This window comes from Pteronotus mesoamericanus, unplaced genomic scaffold (genome assembly GCF_021234165.1).
Source record: "Pteronotus mesoamericanus isolate MK-2021 breed Mesoamerican mustached bat unplaced genomic scaffold, CSHL_Meso_final contig_269, whole genome shotgun sequence".
Classification (NCBI taxonomy): Eukaryota; Metazoa; Chordata; class Mammalia; order Chiroptera; family Mormoopidae; genus Pteronotus; species Pteronotus mesoamericanus.
In genome coordinates this window covers 3,667,717-3,684,013 of record NW_026555114.1, presented here as the reverse complement: position 1 = coordinate 3,684,013, position 16,297 = coordinate 3,667,717, and the positions used below count along the sequence as shown (strand labels likewise).

At 43.9% G+C, this 16,297-nt stretch overlaps 1 protein-coding gene across 2 annotated transcripts in view; it reads left to right on the top strand.

The window, feature by feature from the left end:
- KANSL1 (KAT8 regulatory NSL complex subunit 1) overlaps window positions 1–13,288 on the top strand; it is a 152,360-nt gene extending 139,072 nt beyond the window's left edge. For both annotated transcript variants that reach the window (XM_054574891.1, XM_054574890.1), the window contains exons 9-16: window positions 4,376–4,558; window positions 5,020–5,208; window positions 5,525–5,673; window positions 9,309–9,430; window positions 10,293–10,350; window positions 10,564–10,676; window positions 11,366–11,618; window positions 11,945–13,288. In XM_054574891.1, coding sequence (XP_054430866.1) covers window positions 4,376–4,558; window positions 5,020–5,208; window positions 5,525–5,673; window positions 9,309–9,430; window positions 10,293–10,350; window positions 10,564–10,676; window positions 11,366–11,618; window positions 11,945–12,172 — 1,295 coding nt within the window. In that variant the 3' untranslated portion in view covers window positions 12,173–13,288. The remainder of the gene's footprint in view (window positions 1–4,375; window positions 4,559–5,019; window positions 5,209–5,524; window positions 5,674–9,308; window positions 9,431–10,292; window positions 10,351–10,563; window positions 10,677–11,365; window positions 11,619–11,944) is intronic.
- The last annotated feature ends 3,009 nt before the right edge of the window (window positions 13,289–16,297 follow it).

Genomic DNA, 16,297 nt, shown 5'->3' with positions numbered 1-16,297 from the left:
CTGACCCGATCAAGGATCTGTGATCTGTATTTTCCAATAATAGTACTTTAATGCCATTGCTTGTAAAGGTGTGGAATGTATGAAATCCTCTAGCTTAATGGATTCCTATCATGTTCTCTTCCATTTCATATCCCTTTCTTTGCTTAGTTTCAGGCTCACTATATACATTCTAGTTCAGAGTTTTAGCTCTACATAGATCTTAGTGTTATTTCTTCCTTGGGTAGAGCATGAACTTGAATTAGCAATTCTTACGAGATCATCCTTGTTCATTGACAGGGGGGTTTAACTGCTTCCTCTTCACTCTTACATGAAAGCAGTTAAAATGCAGCAAACTTCTAGCAAAGTGTAGCTGCCTGAGTCCCTTAAACAGTTTATTATTATCTCTAAGCGCTTATTCAGTGGGGTTGTAGGAGTTCTTGAGTCTACTTAATACCTTAACTCCAAATGTGTCCTTTATTGTGCTTATTTACTTGAATTGCTTGATAGTGGCTGTCTGGCTTTAATTAATTTTTTGAGACAAGTCTGAGGTCTCGGGATCCAACAGAAAAGATGCAATTGCTTAGCCCATGCTCCAGTAGACAGAAGAGGGGAGAGCTAGAGCATATGTGCTAGGATGTTACCAGCCCTGATCTAGTCCTGCTGCCTCATCTACAAGTGAAGACACTAAATCCCAGTTAAGTGACTTGTTCTTGTTTTCTCCTGCTCAGTTAGGAACTGGGACCCGAATCTGGCCCTACTTACTCCCAGTCCATTGCTATTTCTGCTGTCTCCTTTTTTCCCTGGCTTAATTTCCAGTTTTGGGAGGGCAGTGACTGGGAAAAATGAAAGCACTATGTTTTTGTAGTCCCATTACAAAGCCTGTGCCAAGTGGGAGTAACTCTTCTGGTGACAAAGGGGGTATCCTGGGATATTGAGGAAGTGTGCTTCCCTTTTTTAAGCCTTATGTATACATTCCAGCTCAGCCCAGCTTTCAGAATACCTCTAGAAATTGCTTTATTTCTTACACATCCTTTTCCCTAACCTCTCTGAAGTAGAGCAAAGAATTTTATCATTAATGTCTTTAACTCAATTCTCAACTGTTGATGAATAAGGAATCCTTTTTTTATAGTTTGACTTTGGGGAAACAGGGAGGAGTCAGACCATTTTTGTTGAGGAACTTAATGGGGAAGGGTTAAAGGCTGGGAGCCCAAGATATCCAGTTTCCTGGGCCTGGCCAGGACCTCCCCAACTTCGTGATTGCTGAATGCTGACATTTATTTTAAGAATTGGGATAGGTGAGTTTGTTTTTAACTGTAGGAAATAAAGAATGATGTAGAAAAAAAAATTAGATGACAGTACTGTCCTCACAGACTGTATCTTAGTACTTGGACGTGTAGCAAATATTTACTGCCATTAAAACTTGTAATAGTTTTCCTATTTGTTTCACTGCCCTAAGGGCTGGTGACCTGTATTTGGAACTAGAAAATAATGTCCTGAGGCTGTCTGCCCATTAGGGAAATTTCATACCTGGGAATGGAACCATTCTCTTCACTAAGTGATGTGTTCATTCTAGTCCTGAAAGATCTAGTGTTCATACTTGGTCTTTAAAGTGTCCTGAAATCCATGGTCTATAATACTATGGGAAAGAGTGGTTAGATTCTTTTAAACTGCAGAACTCCCTTGAAAAATATTCTGTACTCTTCAGTTTCTTGGGAATAATTTGAGAAGCAAATTCAGATTTCACCTGAAAATTAAGCCTCTCCATTCTCTGGCCCGAAGAATAATCTCAAGGTGTAATGGCTGAGTGTTGGCTTTAGGATTACGCAAGCCTGAATTTGAATGTTGGTAGTTGCTAAATTATGTAGCTTTGGATGGTTAATTCACCTCTCTGAACCTGTTTTCTCTCTTTAAAAGGAACATAATGATGCTTACACCATGGAACTGTTAGGAAGATTAAATGATCCACACAGGATGACATAAACACACACCACCAACCACATTATAATGGGCTCTGTAAATAATCATTTATTCCTTTTTTTCTTGCCACTCCGCCCACTCACCATCCTAATTCAGATTGAGCACATCCTCTGTCTACCCTCCCTGGAAGCCGAAACCCCTTACATGTTTAGAAAATACCTTAAGTAGAGTGTATTTGTAATAGTTCTGGAAAGAAGAAGGCATGCCATCAGTGACTAGAGTGATTTTTGAAAGATGGAAAACAAGGTAACTAGAGAAATATAACTAGAAAAAAGTAGCCCAAAGTACATGTTAGGAGTAAGCTCCTGTGAGGTAGGAGCTGTTACAGGGAAGTTCTTCGCCAGCAAAGGAGAATGACACAGAAGTATGGATGGGACCTGGGCATTTATCTGGGCCATGAATTTTGGCTCATATTTGGGATAGCTGGGTTGGATTTTCCCCTCCTATACTGCTCCATCAGTGCTTGTTTGCATCAGGCAGTGATGGTTCATTCTATGTCGCAGTAGTGGTATAGATTTTGGGGCTAGAACTTTTGAGTATGTTCTAGATGGTTAATGGTTCCCAAGAGGAACTGGGAACTAAAGAGAAATGTGCTGGTCTTCAGATTAAAAAGAACCTTGGGAAGCTTTTCAGAACCCTAGAAAAACCTGTATCTGTGTCTGTTGTGAAGTTTCAGACGATTGAGATTACAAAAAGGAAAATCTAAGTTTCAGATTGCCAAGAGGAATCTTAGAGGATAAGGCAAGAAATAGAACTGAAAGGCATACAGATGGAAAAGAATAGTCTCTATTTGTAGATGACATACTGTGTCTGTAGAAAATCCTAAGGGATCCACAACAGCAACAATTTAAAAAAAAAAACTGTTAGTAAATGAGTTTAGCAAGATCACAGGATATAAGGTCAGTATATAAAAACGTCCTATATTTTTTATATTACCAGTGAACAATTATAAGTTGAAGTTTTTAATAGTGCTAACAAAAATGTGAAATACTTAATAAATTTAACAAAATCTGAATATGATCTCTACAATGAAAACTGACAAACACTGCTGAGCAAATTAAGAGACCACATTCATGGGTTGAAAGACTCTATTGATAGCAGGACCAATGGCAGTTCTTCCCAAACTGACCTAATCAAGTCAGTTTAATACCACAGCAAGCTTATGTTTGTTTGCTTGTGTTTTCAGAAGCCTAAAAGGAAAACAGACCAGCTATAAGTGAGTAAGAATATGTTTTGTCTTACTTGCAACACTGGATGTTCGAATACAGTGAAGTTTAGAAGTCTGAGATAATCAAGTCTGAAAAGATTAATTTGTGCCCTGGCCAGTCAGTTGGTTCAAGCGTCGTCCTGTAAACCAAAAGGTTACTGATTCAATTCCCTTTGAGGGCACATGCCAAGGTTGTGGGTTTGGTCCCCTGTTGGGAAAGGTATGAAAGGCGACTGATTGATGTTTCTCTCCCCACCCCACCCCCGTCTCTCTCTCTCTCTCTCTCTCTCTCTCTCTCTCTCTCTCTCTCCCCCCCCCTCCCTCTCTTCCTCTTCCTCTCCCTCTTTCTCTCTTTTTCCCTTACCCTCTCTCTAATCAATAAGCATGTCCTTGGGTGAGGATTTTTTTTTTTTTTTTTAAAGATTACTTTGTAGTGTTAACTATTAACGAATCAGCTAAAAAACCTATCAGTGTGTCCAACCTTTTGGTGTCTCTGGGCCACACTGGAAGAAGAAGAAGAGTTGCCTTGGGATACACATTAAATACACAGAAACTAATGAAAACTGATGAACAAAGAAAAAAGATTTTAAGTAAATTTACGATTTTGTGTTGGGCTGCATGTGGCCCATGGGCTGTGGGTTGGACACCCCTGCTAATGTCAGGGGTTGGAGCTATGGAGGAAGGTGGGGGGAAGAATGGTATAGTTCTTACTCTGGGGGAAAGATGTAGTATACAGTACAGTGCCTGATAGATAAAGTAGACAGTGAATATTTGTTGAATGAATATATCCTGATTAAATCTATTAATGGGAGTATGTTTAAATGTTTTTGTCTCTGGAAGAATAGAAACAGGATGCTTTTTAGTCTTTCAAACTAATAAAGTTGAGCTTAGCAGAACACACAAAGAAAACTCTTATCAATCTAACAAAAGGTATTTTAGATGTGTTTTGCTTTGTCTTTGAACTTGAAAAATAAGATGCAAAAGTAACTTGCTTGTGGGTAGAATGACTAGTAAAATTCAGATTAACAGATACCCCACATGATAGTGCTTGCCTGCCAGGTCACCATGCCACTGGGCAAATGAAAGAAGGGTATGGTGTAGCTCTTACCCACTGGAGAGCCAGTTACTGGTGAACTCACCTCACTTCATGAGGTGGGAGCCCAGAGGCCAGATGTTTGTGGACTAACCTTTCGTGTTTTGTGTTTCTTGCAGATGTTCCCACAAGCCTACACTTCCAGAGCATGCTGAAAACTCAGTGGCAGAATAAACCTTTTGACAAAATCAAACCTCCCAAAAAATTTTCACTTAAGCACAGAACACCCATGCCAGGGAGTCTGCCAGATCCAACTCGTAAAGACAGGCACAAGTTGGTCAACTCCTTCCTAACAACAGCCAGTAAGTGTCAGGAGGAGCCCTCCTGTTACTTTGCTGTTCCTTTCATGGTGTCAGGTTCCTGGTTTGCTATGGCAGTATGTTGGGGTTGGAAGTTGATAACGAAGTCAGCTTACAGTCTACTTCTAGTTGTCTTGATTCTCTCAGATGGACTTGGAAAACTGTTCCAGACCCCATGCATCTTGGGACAAAACCCATAGTGCTCAGTCACAGCCAGCAGTAGCATGGCATTGGGTCTATCTGTGGGCAGGCTGTCTTCTGTAGCCTGGTGTCTCTTTTCCCTGGTGGAGGACCCTGTGGGCTCCCTGGTCATTGTGCTGTTTGCTAGAAACTTCAGTCCCAGAGGACTGTCCTGCTGCCCTAGGTGTCTTATCATTGGCCTAGAGAGACCTCGAGCTCAGAACTCGAATAAGAAAAAATTGAGAGAAGATATTTCACAGCTCTTTTTCTGTTCCCCTCTTCAGAGCTGTCCCATCACCAAACCCGGCCTGACAGGACCCACAGGCAACACTTAGACGATGTGGGGGCCGTGCCTATGGTGGAGCGAGTGACAGCGCCAAAAGCAGAGCGCTTGCCCAACCCACCGCCACCTGTGCATGACCCAAACCACAGCAAAATGAGATTGCGAGACCATTCATCTGAGAGAAGTGAAGGTAGGGCCAGGCCTGGCACCTCTACCTGCATTTGCACCTGCTCAAGGCTTTCTGGGGCAGCCTGTACTTCTCTTAATTGCCCCCAGCTTTGTCCTTCACTCTAGGAAGGCAGAATAGAGGGACTCTACTGCTTCTAAATGCAGGCCACTTCTTACTGCTGCAGCAACCTCTGCCCAGCCCCCTGCTTCACCTTTTTATCCTCTAGGCTTTGAAAGCATTTTTGCCTTTACTGTGTATTGCTGACATTCCCAGCCTGTGCTAGGAGTAGAGCTGGTTGACGTAGCCACGTATTCCCATTTTCTGTTGACTACTGCAGTGTTGAAGCATCACACGGACTTGAGCAGTTCGAGCTACTTGGCAGCCTCCCACCATCCACCACACAGTCCCTTGGTGCGACAGCTCTCCACCTCATCAGACACCTCTGCACCCTCCAGCTCCAGTCCACAGGTTACAGCCAGCACATCTGTAAGTACCTGCATGGGGTTGGCTGGAGAGCCCCTCTGCAGTTACAGCTCATTTAAATGTCTCTGGGGGACAGTGTAGAGAGTGGACTGTCAAGCCCAGAGCAGCAGTGGGGACTCAACTCATCATGATGTTATCTGTCTTTTTTAAGTCAGAGTGGAATTATTTTACTTTATTGTTTTTCATAGTAGAAATGGGTCTATGCTGGTCCATCCATAGAAAGCTTGATGCACAGACAAACCCTTAAAGTGGTCTTGACTATTCAAGATCTGTGGGACTAAGTTTCACGTAGCACTGAACAATATCATGGTTTTCTAACCCTGATAGTCTAAGAGGTAAGCAGAGAGAAAGGACACAGGAGCAATACCTGTGGACATTGGAGACATTTGATTTCCCTGTTTTTATTGTACTGGTGAGTGGAGCTACAGTACTGAGAGTAAACACTGGATGTTAGTGTGCCTAGAACCAAAGGGAGAAGGCAGAGCCCATGCTTTTCAGGTGCACAGAGCAGAATCGCAGATCCAGCAGGTCACCCTGGCAGTACTTTACATGGGTTACACTCATATTGACTGTTATAAGTACCACATTCTATCCAGAAAGCTATTCTCACAGCCACTCCAGACTCACATTCCTCTTAATTATGTTCTAATATTTTAATTCCTCAAGGTGTGCCTCCTTGAACGTACCCATAGCTGCTGTGTGCCACTAAAAAGTCCTTTATATAGTAATTATAATAATAATGGTAATAGTAGTAATAAAATGCTGCCACTGTAATGTTTGTCAGTGCTAAGTACTCTACACATGTTCTCTTAGTCCTATAATACCCTTTGAGACGTAGTTGGTGTAAATTCTCATTTCGTACACATGGAAACTAAGGCTTTCCAAGGTTAAGGAAATTGTATAAAGCAAAGTGACTTGTGCAGGTTATAATTATGATTCAGACCAGATCATCTGGCTGCAGAGCCTGCTCTCTTACATTACACTACCCAGTGTTGGCCACAGGGGCACCCCCCTACAGAGGCACCTTATGCAGGTGCTTTGAAGCCCCTTCAGAGCTAACATCAAGAAACATCTAAGCCCACAAAATGTACTCACTATTGTTTTGTCTTTGCTCTTAAAAGTCATCGTCTTTTCCAAACAACCTCCTTGTTTTTCCCTCTTCTTTGCCTCCTACATCTACAAATTTTGTCTAAATAGATCTGTAGTATCTATCACAAATTCACTTACCTATTAGTAAAAGGTCTCAGATAACCAAAGGACTGACAGATTTCAAAGAGAGTCTTAATTCTGATATCTGAACTCTTGAGCTCCAGGACCTGGTGAGACTTCAGTATTTTCTTACCTGCCAATCCTCCTGTGTCTGTAGAACGTTAACGTAGGCCTGATCATTTGAAATTTTTACTTATTATTTATTGAGTATAAAATTTTTTTAGAAGAACCTGGATTTATTTAATAGAGTGAAAGGCCAGATTCCTAAAGTAAGATAGAGAAGCTAGAGGACAGAGAGAGATGGGGGGGCGGGGGAGGGGGGTGCAAGTGCTTCACCAAAAGATTGTGGATGCATCTTCGGTGGCTTTTAAAAAAATCCCTGAAGATTCTGATTTAATAGAAGGATCTAAGAAATTTTTTTTAAAGCTCTTCCTTCTCATATTCTGATGTGCAACCATGTTTGGGAGCCATTTTCCATTCCCATGCTGCTCTCCACCTCCAATTCCAAACAGGAGAGAATAGTTATGTTAGGCCAAATTAGTAGTTATATTAGGCCAATGGAATAGAGAGTAGGCACTTGAGCCTATAGAACAGTCATGCCTCTTTCCCTCCAAGGTACTGAAAGCAGGCCCAAGAAGATTCAGGGAAAATCCATACCTGTTTCTGCCAGCGTTTTCACATTCAGTCTTGATTAAGAAACAGGGAAAGCTATCTCTTGAGACTTTCTTAAAGGAACAGTTCTTGTAGTAGGACATATAATTTCAACAGAGCTGTGACAGTGGCAGAGGCCTTCGCATGAGGTCACTAAATCTAAGCTGCAAAACTCAGCCATGCAAACATTTGCAAAAGTCTCTTACACCGTTTTGGTTAACCAGTTATCCTAAATTTGTGAGGTCACTGATAATCTATAGCAGCAATTTTCACCCAGTGTGTGGAAAGAATTTTTAAAGCATGTAATACGTGACTGTTTAGCTAGGGAGGCTTACCTCTTTTTCCTTAGATTGTCAAATAAAATCACAACAGTCAACACAACAATAGCCATCCAGTGTGAATGAATCAAAATTATACCTATTTTTTTATCAGATCAGCAAAAAATATGTTTTGGCGTGCCACAGAATTTTAGTAAGTAGTTTGTGTGAGTGATGAGATGAACAAGGTTGAACATCGCTCATCTATTCTTATTTTATAGAGAAGGAAGTTGAGGTGAGAAAAGACAATGTGATGACCTGAAGTCATAGTTATAAAACTGCTAAAATCCTGGCCCAGGAAGCACTGCCTTTCCATATTCTCTGAGAATGTCCTGAAATGATGGGCTGAGTCAAGTATATTCTATCCTCCAGGAACAGAGTAGGGAACAACCTCTTCCTCAGCTTCCTTCACTAATCCCTTCTGGGCTGACCAAAGGTGGTTTGGGTTTGAGTGCAGCCTCTTAGGTGTTTCCAGCTGTATTGTCGCCATGGCAGCATGTTTGTCATCCACTGTTTCTCTCTAGCCTCTCACAGCTCAACTGGCAGTCTCTGTGGCAGGGTAGGGTGTTTGCTCTGTGGGCATGAACAGCTAGTGGACTTTTTCCTCCAGCTTAGAAACCAAGCCTTTTGGCTTCCTGCTGTATTCCTTCTTGGGTCTCTCAGCTGCTGTGGATGCCCACCTCCTCCTCTGATGTTGAATCATTAGTCTTCTTTCCCAAGAGTTTGATCTTCTCAGCTTTGTATGAAAGCGAATCTCCTTTCTGCAGGAATGTGAGCTATAGAGCCTGGTCCTCTTCTTCTGTCTCCCTCCACTCATCGCCATTAATACAGCTAGAAAGCTTTCAGCTCTTTCCTCAAGATTAGTAGCCACAGAGAGAGGAAATCACATAGGGGCTGAGCATACAGATGATGGGTACAGATTTAGCTGAAGAGTTCAGATCTACAAGAAGGAGGCACTTTCATGACATCCAAGGTTAGATAATCTATTGAGCTGGACCTATTCTTTGGGCATATTTTGGGATAAGGGAAATCATCTTTCTAACCTGAAGAGTCACCATTAGGTTTAAGCATTGCTTTTAGGAGCTACTATGGGTCTGAAAGGATTGAAAGGAGGGAGGAGGAAGTAAAGGTGTATATGAAGGAGTAGGAACTGCAGCACTTGACTCAAGGGCCCAAAATACCCACCCCTATAAAATTCATAGAAGTCTCATGTCGTGAATTCATAAAAGGGGAGGGTAGGCAGTGAGGCATGTGCACAGGAGATACTTCTCAGGAACACCTGGTATTTCTCCTGAGGACTTTGTTATGAGAGACCATCTCATAGATGCAAGCAGCTGCTGCTCAACCCCCACCCAAGGGACCCAGATGCCAGGTGTATTGGTAATCCTGTTTTAAGTCTCCAGTATATGCTTTGATGTGTTAGGATTGTGCCTCTTTTTTAAACTTACCTTTGCCTTACAGCAGCCAGTAAGGAGGAGAAGAGGAGAGAGCTCATTTGATATTAACAACATTGTCATCCCAATGTCTGTTGCTGCAACAACCCGTGTGGAGAAACTGCAATACAAGGAAATCCTTACTCCCAGGTAGAGGTCCTAAATAATAGGCCTCTCTCCCTATTGTTCCTGTTATTGCCCTTTCCCCTTCATTTCTTGTCACTGAGCTTCAGGTCCTAGTCTTGGATTTTGTCTTCTCTTTAAGAGGTAGTTGTACATGCCCTGGATGGTGAGGCTCAGTGGGTTGAGTGCCAGCCTGGGAACCAAAGGGTGGTTGGTTCAGTTCCCAGTCAGGGCACATGCCTGGGTTGTGGGCCAAATCCCCGGTAGGATGCTCTCACTTGAGAGGCAACCACACATTGAAGTTTCTCTCCCTCTTTCTCCCTCCCTTCCTCTCTCTAAAAATAAATACATAAATTTTTTTAAAAAGTAGTTGTACATAATAAAAGGGAAATTATTTGCCTTTAGTTCTCTCATTTTGTTATATAAGTCTAACCAGACCACAGGCCACAAACTGGTGGTAGACATGTTTTGTTCGACACATACAGTGTGTTTTAAAATAATAGAATTTGTTGTCATGTCAAAGCAGGGTTTCATTTATTAGTCTTTTTTTTTTTTTTTTTTCCAGCTTTTGTTGACAAATCAGAAGGTTGGGGGACTCCGTATATGTATTCCTATATGGTAGCAATCAGCTAGTGCTGAACAGGGGTGGGTCCCCTTTACCTTTGTTTGAGTTTGTCAGTCTCCCGGCCTGCTTCCTGGTTTTTGGTCCATGTGAGTGTGGAGCCTCTTTTACAGGCTTCCCAGGCTAAGGAAGTCAAGCTTTGACAGGGCAGAGGCTGCCCAACAGAAAGTAGTGTCACTCATAGACACAGGGTTCTCATTCCTGCATGGACACATTTATTCTTTCCAGGCAACTTGCCATCTCATGATTCCCTTCTTTGTTTTGCAGCTGGCGGGAAGTCGATCTTCGGTCTCTGAAGGGGAATCCTGACGAGGAGAATGAGGAGGTAACAGCATGGTCATTCTCTCTTAGAGAATAGATGCACATGGGTACACACCTCCAGATGCCTCAAGACTTGTGGGTGTCAAATGCAAGCTCCCATTCCTGTTTTGACTGGAAAGGCCTAGTAAGGGGTGGGGCTGACTCTAGAATTGATCTGCCCATACTTAAGCTCAGCTTCATGAAGGAAGGAGGGAATTAAGAAGCTGCTTTATTGCAGGTCGAGGACCTATCTGACGCAGCCTTCGCCGCCCTGCATGCCAAGTGTGAGGAGATGGAGAGGGCTCGGTGGCTGTGGACCACGAGTGTGCCACCCCAGCGACGGGGCAGCAGGTGATGGGACAGGGAGTTTGGGCCCTAACTGTGTGGGTGGAATCATCACTGCCTCTCAGTTGCTTTTCATATTCTTCCACGGGCAGTGGCCGAGAATACACAAGTTCCTTAATGTTTATTGGACCCAGTGAGGGTATAAACTGTCAAATGCTGGGTCCTTGCTGAGTAGGTAGTGATTTCTTAGAAGAGTAGGCTCTATGTGACATTTGGAGGCCTCACGACCAGCTGTCCTTCCTTTGCATAGTTTAGTATGGTTTTGTGGTCCTTCTTGAAAGAACTGCCCCACTGTCTCCAGTTCTGGTTAACAGTCGCAGAAACCCTTAGGATTCTCAGAGAGATTTAGACTCAGTTTTGCTTTTTCTCTTTGACTGTCATTCTCAAAGTCTAGACTAATGTCCCCCTCCCTATAAATTCTAGGCACTGGGCAGGGATTAGCCCTGGCATTGTTCAGCCCTGGCTTTCTCTTGGGTTGATAGATGTCCAGTTCTCAGATGTCATATTGTGTAGCTACCTCTGTACACAGTAGTGAAAGGGAATGAAGGGATTTGTCAGTCAACTTTGGCTTCTCTGGTTGGGATGCTTTTCTTCATGCCTTCCTTCAACACCTGCGCCCCCACCCACCCCCAGATAAACACCCTAGAAATTCCCCTAATACTCGGGCACTCAGATTTGCACTCATTGTTATACAGGTCTTACAGGTCATCAGATGGCCGGACAACCCCCCAGCTGGGCAGTGCCAACCCCTCCACCCCCCAACCCGCCTCTCCTGATGTCAGTAGTAGCCACTCTTTGTCGGAGTTCTCTCACGGTCAGTCCCCTAGGAGCCCTATCAGCCCGGAACTGCACTCAGCCCCCCTCACCCCTGTGGCGCGTGACACTCTACGACACCTAGCCAGTGAAGACACCCGCTGTTCTACACCAGAGCTGGGGCTGGATGAACAGGTGAGGGGTGCTGCCTTTGCATGGGGTTGGTAGGGTGAGGAGTAGAATTGGGAAGGGACAGTACCTTCTGAGGATGAATCGTAATGTCATGACTCTCCCTCCACATTTTGAAGGGGACAAAGAGCTGCACTTGAAATTGACTAGAAGGTACCATGGGCCTGTCCATTGTGAAACACGTGTCCACTCAGTGAGGGGTCTCCCCATACCCTGGGAACTCTAGAGAGGGACTGATCAGGGACTCCAGTCCACACATTTTGGACCAGGGTCTTAGGCACAGGAGGCAGGCTGGGACTGGGTCCTTACCAAGGCAACTTGTCTGCCTACAGTCCATCCAGCCATGGGAGCGGCGAACCTTCCCCCTGGCATACAGTCCGCAGGCAGAGTGTGAGGACCAACTGGATGCACAGGAACGGGCAGCCCGCTGCACTCGGCGCACCTCAGGCAGCAAGACTGGCCGGGAGACTGAGGTGGCACCCACTTCACCTTCCACTGTACCCCTCAAGAGTCGGCACCTGGCAGCAACAGTCACAGCTCAGCGTCCAACTCACAGATGAGTGGGATATGAGAATCTAAACAGACTCATTAACTATTGGCATTAAAGCTTCAGAAATCTCTGCGTTTGATATTCAAACATCATATGCTGGAAATTTTCACAGTTTTTAGTGAATTTAAGGAATTTAGATTCTACTTTGGTATATTTTTTTTTGTTTTGTTTTGATTTTTGTTTTCTTTTCGTTATGATTTTCATGTTTTGTCGTCACACACCTGAGCACTTCCTCCAGTTGGCAAACAGAAGTTCAGGATAAGAGCCTGCCAGCCTGGCCCTGGCGCATCCTCTGCACTGTTGAATCACTGGACTTAGCGACGTTTTGATGATCACCTCTCCCTCGCACCTGTGGGCAGGGTGGAACAGCCACGTGGGCAGAGGGGATGGAAAGCTACAGCTCAGTATTGCCACCTTAAGGTGGGGAAGAACAGCTCGCTTTGGGTTCCTCCTCTCTCCCCTGCCATCTGTGTTTGGGTCGGCGCTGGCCGGCCCTCCTAGCTAGGTCTCCTCTGGTCATCTGTGCTGGAGCGCACCCCTCCCCCAGAGCCTCTTGGCCATAGCTGCCAGCTAGAATGGCTTCCCCTTGTCATCAGATCTTAGAGACCAATGTTGGGTTTCCTCTGCATTTGGTCATCTCTGTTTTAACTCCTTATCTGCAGTTAACTTGGCTGCGGCTGCTCAGGTCCCCATTCTGCCCCTTTGTACCCTTTTGTCTGCTCCCTCATCCCATCCATATACATACCCACACGTACCAGTCCTTCCACTCGGACCTTTTTACCCTGTCCTGGTCCATGAAGGTAGGGTTAGGACTACTTAACCTCTATTCTCACCCCTCTGCAAACTAGGGGTCTGGGAAGGGAGCAGCCATTTTTTCTGTGTAATTGTTTTCCCTGCCTGATTCATTTAGTCATGTTTCCCTCCCATCTAGTTCCCTTTCAGTGTCAATTAGGCCCTTCCTCTCTTAAGCTTCCCTTTCCTGTGGACTGTCTGGTCCCAGCCGTGGTTCCCATCACCCCCCCGTGGTCACCCCCTTGGTTGTTAACCTTGTGCCTGTCTTGTGTATGATCACATTACCAAAAAGGGGGCAATAAGGTGTCTGTCTGTCTGTCTGTCTGTCTGTCTTTTTTTTCTTTTTTTCCTTTTTTTTTTCTTTTTTCTTTTTTTTTTTCTTTTTTTTTTTTTTTTTGCCATTTTGTAATCATATAAAAATAGTAGGCAAACTGCTTAATGGTTGGGGTTTTTTCACAATTTTCAACATTAGTGATTTTTTTTTTTTTGATTCTGTTTGCAAGTTAAGGGTTTGTCCTTGTTTCTTTAAAATAAACAATAATGCACCATATCCCTATGCATAAAGTGCTTCTTCTATTTATAAGGTTGAAAATTCTGAATAACCCTTTTAGCATTGTAAAAAAAAAAAACAAAAAAACAAAAATGGGAAAAAAAACCTTGTATTTTGTAAATATTTTCTTTTCTGCTTTGAGCTGTGTATTGGCAGCGAAACATGTAGCTGTCTTTGTTCTATAGAAATGCTTTTCTTCAGAGAAGCTGATCTTTGTTAATGTCTTGATTCTGTTCGCAAAGCACAGACTAGTGCTTTAAAAAAAAAAAGTAAGGAAAAAGTGAAAAAAAATAATAAAAAAAAAGTTACAGACTGTTGTGTACTGGGCCTTTCTTGACAGTTGGATCGTGGTAATGGTGACAACTCAGGAGCTGGCCCTGCTGGAACAGTTCTCTGGTATCCTCAGACTTTCTCTGAACCTTACGACATCTCCAGTGTATCTTATGAGTACCAGGCAGGGTCATCCGATGGCCACCAGAGAGAGGATGTGGTGGATTTTATGAGTTGGTGGAGTGGGGAGGGTAAGAGTGCCAAGAGGACAGGGTTTCTGCATATGCGTAGATCATCTGCTTTTTATTGGATGTAAGTAATTGTTACCTCTCGACATTCCTTTTTGTAGTGAAGCCAGCAATATGATGTTTTATATCTATTCCAAATTGCTCTTTAATGGAGATTTCACTTCTATCATTAACCTTTTTGGGGGTTGAGGCCAATGAGAATATATACCTTGTAGAGAATTTGAGCTGCTTCTCACCTGCTACCTGAGATTATAATATCTGTCTTATAAAGAGGACAAGTGCTTGATTTTCTTTGTACGAGATGAGTAAGTTAGGTGGGTCTGATTCTTTATCCTTTTCTTCCTTTTCACGGCAGTCAAGTTGAAACAGCCAGTGAGGGTGCCTGTCCTGGACACGAAAGCAGTTGTTCCCAGATAGCGTGTTTCTCTGCTGCCCTGTTGATGCTTCTGTAGTTACACTTAAGATCTTCTCTACTAAGCTCCTGTCTGCTGTGGCTAAGGAAAAGCTGGGAAAAGCCCTAGTTTGAAACTGAAAATCTAAGGGTTCAATGTTAAGACCTTGAACTGATTACTGAGGAACAGTATGATGGTTTGTTTTGTTATTATTTCCCTTTGTGACGTCCCTGGGAGCTGGCTGGTATCCCTATCTTGATTTAGCACACCCATTTCCCAAGACTGCTCCAAAGGAGAGGAAGACAGCTGTGTGGACCTACAAGGGAGCTAAGCCATCCCTTCAGCTAATTGGCCTAGTGTTCTGCTTGAGCCCCAGGCCCCTAGGCTAATTTCCAGGGACGAAAAGATCTCTACACTGTCCCCAGCCTTCTCAGGACTTAAAAACTTTGAGGGCAGCCATGTGAGCTCAGTCAGCCCCAAGGAGACTGACCAGGTAACTGAAAAGGCTAAGAATTCTTTCACCTTCAAGGGCTGCAGAGGGAGCTGGTAAACATCATGTCCCGGTTTTAATACTGCTGTTCCCTATTCTTTTTTTTTTTTTTTTAATTGATTTTAGAGAGGAGGGAAGAGAGTGAAACATAGATTTGTTGTTCCACCCATTTGTGCATATTCGTGCATTCATTGCTTGGTTCTTGTGTTTCCTGACGGGGGACTGAACCTGCAACCTTGGCATATTGGAATGATGCTCTAACCAACTGAGCCACCTTGCTAGGGGTGTTGTTTCCTATCTGAGCTAAGTTTTCTGAATAAGGCTGGGAAAGGACTTGCAAATCATATGCCTCATATCATTTTCTTGTCCTTTGAATTCATGCACAGAGGCCTTATTTAATCAGTAATAACTTTTATTTCCAAATTCACTTTTACAGCAACAGTCAGTGTAAATCATTTGTTAAAACACAGTACACCATATGGACTTTCACAGACAGGAAGCTAAGCTAAGATGGTTTCATGTCGTTCCCCCCCACCCCCACCCTCAAATTACTGAAGATATCATGGGACTTGCAAGTGCCAGAAATTGTCCTGCCCGACACTGCAAATTCATGGGCTAAGTCCATTAGGAGATGAGACTGGGTCAGTGCCCAGGATAACCCTTTCCAAAACTGAAGAGCAACCAGAAGTCTCATGAAGCCATGGATCTGTAGATGGGACACACTTGATGATTGCTCCCTCTACCCTCATCCCGACCTTTGACTTGACTTTGGGGACAAAGCTAACAGAGGGTAAAGGCAAAGACCTTAGAGGCTGCTAGATACAGGCTGCATGTTCAAAGCCAGCAGTGAAAGTGACAGGGTGGTACCCACAGCTGGAGGGAAGATGCCAGGGTCTGTGGGAGGCATGGACCCTGGGCTTGGGGTCCAGGAAGAGACGAGAGCAACTGTATCTCCAGACTCCTCCACAAGCCTCCCCGCTTGCTCCTGGCTGGGAGGGACACGGGAGTAGCTGGCAGCCTGCTGCACTTGGGAATCCAGTCAGTGAAGAGGCGAAGCCCAGAGGACCTCTAGCCAATGCAGTAGAAATCATGAAGGAAAAGGGTTACAGGGCAGTTTAACTGCTGCACTCCCAAGACTTCCCTTTGCCCACAGTAACTATCTTACAGGTTCCTCCCCCCCTAACCCTATAGCACAGCAAGCAATTGCAAACAGGATACAGTCTCACCATTGAAGTCAATTTAAATGGAACTATTGATAGAGTGGAGAGCTTGAAGAAACCAGGCATATAGCATATCTAGCCCACCCAAGGGACATTGGAGGTGGGGAAATGGGGGTGGGGGAGAGCCCAGCCCTGGGGGGATTGTCCTCATTTAAGGTCACAATCTAGCATCC